Genomic DNA, 11,442 nt, shown 5'->3' on the forward strand with positions numbered 1-11,442 from the left:
TGTTCAAGCCCAACAGAACAGTTCAATATTTCGGTCCAAGATTCCACTCCAGCCCATTTGATTGAGTTGCTTCTTTCTGTTACAATAAACCTGGGCTTATGTGGACGGTCCAACTGATCCACTGGACCCGTCAACGGCTCCTTGACGGTTAGATTTTGACAGATCAAATGCTCCCATCATCTCTATTCCATCACAAATATGACACATGATGATGTATGTTGGCACAAAAAATTTTTTGGATATGTTATCCATGTCATCATTTCATCTGATTCTCAATCCAATTCAATATTACGTTTGTAAAAAATAATTGGTAGTATGGGAATAGCTTCCGATCGAGGTTTTAAAACCAGAAACTAGACACAGGATCATTATTATTCAAATTGAATCAGAATATGTTGGGAATTGGACGATACCCTAGAAAATAGAATCGGGAAGACGAAGCAAAGAATGTCATATATCTTTAGTTTTTTGGAATCTTTTATTTAAAAGTTTTGTACATCTAGCTACAAGAGGTAAGTTTCATTGATTTGTCATTTTAACGACAAATAGAAAAGGGAAAAAATTTTAAAAAAAATGTTAAAAATGAAGATTAAGGAGCATTCATACCTGGTTCACCCTTTTCTCCTGAAATAAATATACCATGCAATGGAAGTTATTCTTTTTATTTTTTTGGTAAATTGCCACTGAAGTTATTCTACCAGATATGAAACTGTCGGTGGAAACCAAAAAACTGAAATCTTTAGATATCTTTGTTGGTTGATGTAGCTCAAATTATCATGTCACTCACTCAAAGAAGAAGAAGAAAGAAAGAAAGAAAGAAAGGGTCCTAGCTTTGCAAGAAATTAATAAGATCAGAATTCCATCAATCTATATGCCAGAGAGAATTACCGGTAAAATTATGTGGAATAACCATTATTAATGACAGAAACTCGAGAAATTTCGAGCATTTGAAAGCCATCAAGGAACCCCTATAACATAGTTATGTTGGATAGTATGGTAGGACGAGGAAGTACGTACTATTAAACTGGGTCGATGTTCTCTGTGCCGCAGTGCTGGCTACGCCCAAACGCATGGGGGCGGCATTTTCACCATTCATGGGGGTAGGGTGATCATTTTGCCCACCCCCATGTGTCTGGGCACAGCCTACGCCCCAGCCCCCAGCACAAAAACCAATTCCCCTATTACAATTTTCTCTTTTATTTGATTAGAGATGTGATTAAATGGTTTTTTTTTTTTTTTTTTCTTACTAATAAATCAACTTTTTAAATTGAGAAACCAAAAGAAGAATGATTGAATGAAACACTGGTGCATATCACATCATCATCCACCTCCTTTCACTCTCCCTTTTGTCTCTGCTCGTAGTTATCTTTGGTCAAGAGGAAGAGGGGGGACCTTCTTGACCCTTAAAATAGAATCATATGAATTGTAATCTTATGGTCACATCAAGTCAAACATCGGTGAGAGCTCAATCTTATCACCATTTGTAGAAGTTAATCTTCTCTCACATGATAGATTGCATTGCTTTAAGAGGACAAGGTACAAAAGCCCAAAGGCCCAGAACTGTGGGCTCACTGACAGGTACTAAAAGCCATGAAGGCCCAAAACTCTTCCAGACTGTCAACGTATAGCTCAGAACGTTAAGAGGTTCGCTGTCCAAATCCATTTTCTAAAGTACTTAAGGTTTTAGCATACAGTATCGGTGATCGTATCAGTCTCGGCCGATATCATTACTGATACAAATCAGCTGTATCAGGCGGGATCGGTCCATTTCAACCTCTTCCCCCCCCCCCCCACCCATTTTGAACCATTTTACCCTCTAGTGATACCATTGACCCCGATCCGTATCGGTATCAATATTTACTAATGCCGAAATCCATTACAGTACCCCAAAAGGACAAATACTGAAGGGGACTGCCCTTGGAATAGGTTCTCCAAAGACTTTTGTTTTGGAATCAAAGAAAGCGTTTCTGTTGCAAAAGAAAAAGAATACAGGGTAGTGAGTCCAAAAGGCCAAGGCCCACTTACCATCAGATTCAAAAAGGCCAAGGTCGTTCACACCATGTCACAATTTCTATTGCCACCCTTGTTGGTGACACTTAAGACCATCACCGACTCAAAAATTTTTGCCACATGGCAAACAAGAGTTGGTGGACGATGTCGACACCTGGCAGCTATCACATCCAACCGTCCATACCAATGAGCTCGGACCGTTGGATGCGGCTGCTGCCAGGTATCAACATCTCCACCTAGCACTGCCGCACTGCTACACTTCAGAAATTGGAGAGGATAATAATCCATTACAACACTTCTATCTCTTTATCTCATTTGCTCAAATTTCAATCCCAAACTAAAAAATAAAACTAAACTTCAAACGAGACCAAAGTGACAAAAATTAATACAAATGCCACTTGATTCTAAGCATTGTAATTTAATGAAGCATCACATTAAAGGTACTTTTGTAATATAAGAAACAATCCCAGCCTTCAACAATTCTGTTGGGGATATTTCAGTAAATCTTACTCCTAAAGGGTGAATCTATGGGTTAATAATACCAAGGGGAAAATAACTGCTCGGCAGCTTCCTCCTGCACCCTCTCACATAGGGCAGTGAAATGACCACCCCGCCCCTTCCTTTGGATGCCTGTGACGCAACTTATTGGCCTCACGGTGGCGCAGGCGCACCCTCTCACATGGGTTAATAATGCCTGTGGCGCAACTTATTGGATGCCTAGTAGTAAATCTCTTCCCTAACACAAATTAGGGAATACAAACTCTGTCTGGGAGTGTGGCCTATGCCAACACTCCCATAAGCCTATCTCTCTCCTCCTCATATGAAAAGACACCTATGCCCCCTTGTTTTAAGGAGGAAAGACAGAAAAGTACTTCCCTACAAAGTATTCTTTGTTTTGTTTTTCTGTTTTTAACCCTAGTCTAGTTTAAATTTGTGTCAATATTGGAAAACTAAGTTTTCTAACTCGAATGCATGAGTCTGATTCAATTCCAGAAGGATGTTTAATGGCAATTCTGCTCCAAAGATGCCTATTGCCAAGGTGGTGGGTAAACCCTCCTCTAACAAAAGTTATTCAACGATGTTAAGGGGGGGTGGCCTAACTTTGATGGGTTACCTGATCTGATCCAAGAAATTAGGAAACCTGATGAGTGTTTATTCCTCAAATATCATATGAGGATCAGATCTCTAAATTCTGATTTGTTCTTATTGGAGGCTGAATTTGCATATTGTCTCGATATATACAACAAGAAGTACTCACCCTTATCTCAACTAAATGGGGTTGACTACATGGATCCTTGCAAAACAAAGTAGGGAAAATTGAGGTCCACACAAAGGGAAAAGAAAGTAAGAGGGATGAAGAATAAAAATGAAGAAATGGGAAATAATGAAAGTAAAAGGAAAGAGGTATAACCTAGGAAATCATAATATCAGTTAAATGGGGTTAACAATATGGATCCTTGCCCTCCAATAGGCTCTGCTTGAGGTCATACTTGACACAAGGCCCAGACTATGCATGCCATTCCTCACAATTTCTCATATAGTCATTTTAGGCGTGCCCGTGCCCCTAGCTCTTTTAGCTCCTTCAATCGGAATCAGATCATTCCTCCTTATTGGGGCATCCTCAGGCCTCCGTTGAAAATGGACATACCACCTCAAACGACATTTTTGGAGCTTGTCACTAATCAGGGCAAGTCCCAACTCAGCTCTAATACATTCATTCCTTATTTTATCTTTCCTAGTTTTGTCATACATCCATCTTAACATCCTCATCTCTGCCACACATAACTTCACTATATATATGACACTTCTTAAATGCCCAACATTCCGCCCTATACATCATAGCCAGTCGAACAACAGTTTTATAAAACTTTTCTTTAAGCTTTAAAGGAATATGTCGGTCACACAGTACTTTGGTCGCACCTCTCCACTTCATCCATCCCACTTTAATTCTCTGTGAAACATCATCATCTATGTCACCTTCTTTATTTATGGTTCACCTCAGATATCTAAAATAGTCACTTGGCAATCTCTCTCTCTCCTCAATCTTCATCGTGTCATTATCCATCATAATGTGACTAAAGTTAAACATCATATACTTCATCTTTGATCTACTGATCTTAAAGCCGCTTGTTTCCAGAGTTGATCTCCACATCTCTAACTCAGCGTTAATCCATGCTTTTGTCTCATCCACCAAAATGATATCATTGGCAAAGAGCATACACCATGGACCTCGTCTTAAATGCTCTTGGTTAATTCATCCTTGATAAGCGCAAACAAATAAGGTCATAGGGTTGATCCCTGATGTAACCCAATCATAATTGGGAATTCCTTGTCTGACCTCCCATAAATCTCACACTAGTCACCACGCCCTCATACATAACTTTAATTACATCTATATATTTACTCGGCATCCCTCTCTTCACAACAACATGTCGGATTAAATCTCTAGGGACTCTGTCATGGGCTTTCTCCGAGTCAATAAAAATCATATGGAGATCCTTCTTGCTAGCTCTACATCTTTACATGAGCCTCCTCAGCAAGTAGATAGCTTATGTTGTGGATCTACCTATCATAAAACCAAATTGGTTCTTCTTCTCAGACAAGTTTCAATAACCTTCTCGCTCCCACAGTTTTATAGTATGACTCATTAGTTTTATGCTTCTATAGTTATTACAGCTCCAAATGGTCTCCATGTCTACACTGCGAAAATTGATGAAGGAATCTTGGCGGTTGAAGGGGAAGGTGGAAATCATTTACACTCTGCGGCTTGAAAGGTTGGTTAATCCTTTTGAGCTGGCATCTGCGCTTGAAAAATAAAAAGAAAGAAGAAATTTTTTTTGTTTTGTTTGTATAATGAAAACAAGAGTAAATTACAGATCACCCCCTGATTTATGAAAAAATTCAAATCACCCCTAGTTTAGACCCCAAAATAACAAATTAGTCCCTAACGTTAGTTTTATGCTGTTAAGTGATGATGTCAGCCAGTTAAATAAATTTAAATCCCTAAACTACCCTTGATCAATGTTGAAGATGAAGGAAGGGTAGTATTGTAAATTTAATTCTAATGTTTTAGTATAAGGGTAAAATAGTCTTTTCACCCCAATAACTAACAGCAAACTAACACCGTTACTATAGAGGGGGACATTTGAGTTTTTTTAAAAACTAGGGGGTGATCTGAGTTTCGATTGAAAACTAGGGGTTGATCTGTAATTTATCCTAAAAACAATTCAACTGAATATATCTGAAGATTCCATTTTCATGGCTTATACTAATAGCTTCATATGTGGTGTAAGAACTTTCGCTTCATTGTAAATTATCAGTAAGGTAATGATCGATGACCATTTGGAAGCCTCTATAAGGAAATATGACTAGCCATGCATCTGCTTCGTATTATTACCTGTAGATTGGAATCTCAGTTTGGCATTTAACAAAAAGAATTAAAGAAAGAAGACTTTGAACTCATCGTGAGTTATGAGTCCTGACTTTTTAGTGACTAAGTGAGTCTTATGATGTGTTATGAGCTTTGACTTGGACTTGGACTTGGACTTGGATTTTGGGAGCCAAGCGAGTCAGGAATAGACCTATTCATATTAAGGCGGTGATGACATAGTGATGACATTTGGTGTTTTTTACTTGGGTAAATTACACGTCATCCCCTAATTTTCAAGCGAAACTTAGATCACCCCCTGATTTTTGAAAAAACTCAAATCACCTTCTCTACAGTAACAGTGTTAGTCTACTGTTAGTTATTGGTGTGAAAGGGCTATTTACCCTTGTACTAAAACATTAGAATTAAATTTACAATGCGACCCTTCCTTCATCTTCAATTTTGGTCAAGGGTAGTTTAAGGATTTAAATTTATTTAACTGGTTGACATCATCACTTAACAGCATAAAACTAACGATAGTAACTAATTTTATCATATTAGGGTCTAAACCAGGGGGTGATTTGAGTTTTTTCAAAAACCAATGGGTGATCTGAGTTTCGTTTGAAAATTAGGGATGACGTGTAATTTACCTTTTTTACTTTTATACTTGAAGTCTGATGCACGTACGTGCACGCTGCATGTTTGTTCAGCATTGAACACATGTCCAAACCCCTTGGACACAAAAGGTTATTTTTAGAAGTAAAAAGGATGTGTATCCAATGTTGAACTTATGTGCATGCAGTGGAGATGTTTTCCTATAAAGACCTCTTCATGCACTTTTAATGATAGTTGATGGCCACATGTCATCACTTAATCATACGTAAAGCATGCAAAACACGTATGGATAGATAATCCAAACTTTAGCTAAACATAGCTTGATTTTTATTTTATTTTTCTCTACCTTATGTTATATTTTACATCCATGCAAGTCTCTCTTTTTATCCTTCTTCTTTTTTTGGACCGCGGACCGATGAGGGATTCTTTGTCTGAAGAGAATAATTGATTTTGTCATTCTTAGACGAATCAGAATCGTCCTCCTTTTGATATACAGTTCATTACAAATTAGAGTTTCGAATAATTGCAAGGAAAATAGAAAAAGGGACATGAAGCCAAATATTTGTTTTTCTATAAAGTATATTTTATATTTTCCTTATAAACAAACACTCTTTTTTTATTTTATAGAAAGAAAAAATTATGTGGAAGAGTGATCACTATAATATCCGATCTGATCTCTGATATCGTGAGCGTGGATCATGTCTTTGTACCAATACCATCCAAGGTCCTTCAAGGCCAGTCACATGGAATCCATGTGAGTGGCCCTGAAGGACCTTGGACAGTACTTGTACAAGAACAGGATCTGCGTCTATGAGAGTGCAATTTTTCATCAATGAAGAAGTGGGTAATTGAATTGTCCAATGAGAGCTTTTTAATGAGGAAGGAGAGTGTGAGGTTCATTGGTGGAATATGATAAGCCATACAGAATCTACACATTAAAAGCATGGTGTGGGCTTCATTTTTCCAAAATATTTGTATTTTTTTTTTGCAACCAAATGGAGTTTAAGAGGAGGAAAAAGGTAAAAGTCTAAAAGAGTAAAAGAAAAACGGGAAAGAAAGTTAAATACTTACGTATGGTTTTGATTTGTTCCTTTATTTGCTTTTATTACAAGGCGATACGTCACTGCGTCAGTCAAATAAAATTCTGAAAATGAAAGAAGTGAAATTAGAAATGTAAAACTGGGAGACAGAGGCTGTCGATCGGATCAAAGCGTCAACTAGGCATTTTAAAGTAGCTTTGACGTCATTAATAAAACCAAAATCCAGTTTCTTCTCTTCTTCTTCTACTACGTAGTATTCCCCCAATCCAAACCCCTATTTAACATTTTAACTCTCCCTCTCTCTCTCTCTCTCTCTCTTTCTTTCTCTCACACACACACACACACAGAACCACAAACAAAGAGAGAGATCAAAGAATGATAGCCTTCCTTGAGCGATTCGTCTCTGAGAATGAAACCGATACAAACCCAGAAGATGAAGAATCAACTAATTTAAGCTTATGTCTGAGCCTTGAGCTTCAAGGCAATCTTGATTTCACTTGTACCGCCACCGCCGGCAAGGATTTCGGTGGTCTTTACTCGACCACACCACTTGCAGTCATAAGGCCGGCTGGACCAGAAGATGTGGTTCGAGTGGTTAAGGTTGCTTCTCTTTCTTCCAATCTGACGGTAGCTGCTAGGGGTAATGGTCACTCCATTAATGGCCAAGCCATGTCTGACAGAGGTCTCGTGATAGACATGAGAGCTATGGATGATCTAATTCATGTGGTGAGCTTCACTGTTGATGGCTCTGCTTACGTGGACGTCGGTGGAGGGGTATTATGGGAAGATGTACTCAGATACTGTGTGCTTAGTTTCGGTCTTGCTCCTCGTTCCTGGACCGATTATCTCGGCTTAACCGTCGGTGGAACCTTGTCTAACGCCGGCATAAGTGGTCAAGCTTTCCGTTATGGTCCACAAACGTCGAACGTGACTGAGTTAGAGGTGGTGACCGGTAAGGGAGAAACGATGGTTTGCTCACATACCCAGAACTCAGAACTGTTCTTTGGGGTTCTTGGTGGTTTGGGTCAGTTCGGGATTATCACCAGGGCTAGGGTTTTGTTGCAGAAAGCTCCAGATATGGTGAGTTTTTTTTTTTTTAATCTTCTTTTTTAGTTCTTCAGTCGCTAATAATGGTTATTGTTTCAGGTTAGGTGGATAAGAGTAGTGTACGCCGAGTTTGAGGAGTTCACGAGAGATGCTGAGTGGTTGGTGAGTCAGGAAGGGAGAGGGGAATCGTTCGATTACGTGGAAGGGTTCGCTTTCGTCAACAGTGATGACCCAGTCAACGGATGGCCGTTGGTTCCATTACATCCTGGCCAACCATTTGACCCGACCCGGATACCGACAACCGCTGGGCCCGTACTCTACTGCCTTGAATTAGCCTTGCACCACAGTAGCCATGACCAGTCCACTACTCTTGATAAGGTGACTTAACTCCAAAGAAAAACACTTCATCTCTTAGTCTAGATTATTTAATTTACTAATAATAATTTAGATACCCTTCCATTTGGTGATCCTCCAATGGCTGAGCGACATGTGGAAATATAATAATAATAAAATAAAAATTTCTTGTAGTGGGTCAACAATGGAATTGGACTTTGGAGTAGATTGATGGGTTAGTATGAGTTATGACCGTCAGTTTTGACCCATGGGCCACCTCAAGTGGGATATTCTTATTCTATGCATAAGTGGGACCTCAATAATATCCATTTTGTCTGGAGTTTAATTATCTGTACAGCACCAGTAGGGAGAGAGATAGGAATATAGAATCATATCTTCACTTGTTTTGGTTCCCTCTACTAATGTTATGTGAAGTGTTCAAAATTCTCGATTTACAGATGCTCCTCAAATACGTAGCACGAGAAGGGAATCCAGGTTTTTAACCAAAAAACAAAAAACAAAAAAAAAAAGGAAAGGGAATCCAGATTCCAGACACGAGGGGAGGGGAACAAAATCTTCTCCGCCCTCTCAATATTGCCTCGGACTTACCGAAGCAGAGTTGCCATTTACCTTTAAACTAGGGGTAAAACAGTAATCGAGGAGATCCTTCTTTGCTGTCCCCGATGATGATCAGATTCAGATTTGGTGGATTTGTGGACCCCCACCACAAAGACTGTTTCTTCAAAATGTCAAATTACCCATCATTCTTTATTTGACCATAAAGCCCCTGTTACTCCTTTATCACATTTAAAAAAGATGAGGATTTTGGGTATTTCATCACTCATCATCAGTGGAGGATCTGTTGACAGGTGGTTGGACAGATGATACGACAGTTGCGTTACTGTGGGAATCTGAGGTTCGAGGTGAGCGTTGGTTTCATGGAGTTTCTACTGCGTGTGAAGCAGGCGGAGCAAGCTGCCAAGGCTAGCGGCATCTGGGATGCTCCACACCCTTGGTTAAACCTCTTCGTCTCCAAACGAGACATCGTCGACTTTGATCGTGCGGTCTTCAAGAACATCCTCAGGCATGGCATTGGTGGGCCCATGCTCGTCTACCCTCTGCGTAGAAGCAAGTAAGTAACCCCCAATCCCAGAAGCTTGCCCAACCACATGTCCTAGGTGCCCCAGGTTTCAGGAATCGGATCGAATTTGCCGATCCGGATGGATATCCAAAGAGGTCAATCCTGATCCGACTTGTTCAATCCGGATCGATAGAGGTCCCAAGTCAATGTTTTTAAACCCTGCGTGCCCTAAAAGATTCTCTGATTTTGATTTTGAGTTTGATTTGACATTGAATGCATTGCAAAGGCAGGCCAGTCCTGGTCGGAAGCGACCAGGGGACCAGTGTCCTGGTCAATGGAGCGTATCTATACTCCATAACTGATAGGAGATCCAACGGCCATTCTTGATTCTTGGCATAAGAGAATGGGGGCGAACGATATTATTATTATACTCAATGACATACACATATGTCATTGGTCAGATGATCAGATAGTAAATATTTTGACTTTATTTCAACAAACAAAGAATGGTCTTTTACGTGGGACCCACATAATGTGGTCATTATGGACCCCATTCTTCGACCCACCAAGGCATCCAAAAATAGGGGATGCATGTATGGGAAAATTATCCTCTTGCATGTATGATCCTACACCTATCAGAGCATCTCTGACTTGTGGAGTACTTGTATTCGAATCGGACGATCGACAAGGCGTCTGGAGTACAGACTGGCATATCACTGTCACCTTCTCAATCAAATGCCCTTTTGTTTTTAAGTATGGGTTACGTTCTGTCAAATGTTAGCTGTCTCAGTGGCAGAAGCAAACATGGAAAGATTGTGTGGGGCAAAGATGGGGTGGGCCCCACCCCCGAGACCTCTCAAAGCTTTTGAGTTTGTATTATAAGTGGGGACCGAACTGATTGGATAGTAAAAGCAACGTCGTTTTCTGCACGTAACGGAATTTACCGTTTACGTCAGAGTTCAGACAGATGAGACTTGAGAGATGGGACTGTGAAGGATGTTTTCGTCAGTTTGGGTGAAAAATATAAGAAAATGATATTATTGGGCTGACGGGATTGTTGGGGGAGCAGTTTGCCACGTCACATCGCACCCATAATGGGGACACGGGAAAATTATTCCAATATTCCCCAATCCAGCACAGAGGGACTAGCCACAGTGGCAAACCTATGTGAGTAAAATACCCAAATTACCCTAAAAATGAATGTTGGGTAAGAAATATTTTTATTTAGTTATTTATTTATTTATTTGTTGCGATCAATAATTTTTATTTATTTATTTTCTATTTTTTACCAGGTGGGATAGTAGGACATCAGAAGTATTGCCGGAAGGACGGGGAGAAGAAATATTCTATCTGATAGCACTGCTAAGGTTCAACCCTAGATGTGGAGGAGCATTGACGGTGGAAGAACAGGTAGGACAGAACGAGGTGATAGTGAAGTGGTGCAGAGACAAAGGCTTGGATTACAAGCAATACCTGCCTCATTACCGAACCCAAGAGCAATGGAAGCGACACTTTGGAAAGAAGTGGACCCGGTTCGTTGAGAGGAAGGCCCGTTTCGATCCTCTGGCCCTCCTATCTCCTGGCCAGTCCATTTTCTCCAGGACCACTCGATCACTAGGGTAGTAGCAGAAAAAGTGTCTAGGGGTGTTTTAGTAATTTTAATTATTTCTCCTTCTTTAAAATATGTATTTACAAAAATACCCCTAGATATAGAAAAGAAGTGTGAAAAAGAGAAAAGAGGGAATTGGGAATAGGAAATTGCAAGTTACAATTATTGCCTTTCTCAATGCATCGGTCCCTAAATTCACGCTGTAAAGCAATTATCAAAGTTTTTTACCAAAAAAACAATCATCAAAATTTTGTGTATTTCCCTTTCTCACTCTACTACTTCTACTTATAATTTGTAGAAAAAGAGAGATTTTTTTAAAGTATAACAAGTGGGAAAATCC

The 11,442-nt window shown here is 39.7% G+C and overlaps 1 protein-coding gene across 1 annotated transcript; it reads left to right on the plus strand.

Annotated features, from left to right (window-relative positions):
- Window positions 1–7,407: 7,407 nt before the first annotated feature.
- LOC122666916 (cytokinin dehydrogenase 7) lies at window positions 7,408–11,182 on the plus strand. Its single transcript, XM_043863029.1, has 4 exons — window positions 7,408–8,112; window positions 8,179–8,457; window positions 9,282–9,544; window positions 10,786–11,182. The coding sequence occupies exons 1-4, from the start codon at window positions 7,408–7,410 to the stop codon at window positions 11,114–11,116; spliced, it is 1,578 nt and encodes a 525-aa protein (XP_043718964.1). The 3' UTR covers window positions 11,117–11,182.
- The last annotated feature ends 260 nt before the right edge of the window (window positions 11,183–11,442 follow it).

Source organism: Telopea speciosissima, chromosome 7, assembly GCF_018873765.1.
Source record: "Telopea speciosissima isolate NSW1024214 ecotype Mountain lineage chromosome 7, Tspe_v1, whole genome shotgun sequence".
Classification (NCBI taxonomy): Eukaryota; Viridiplantae; Streptophyta; class Magnoliopsida; order Proteales; family Proteaceae; genus Telopea; species Telopea speciosissima.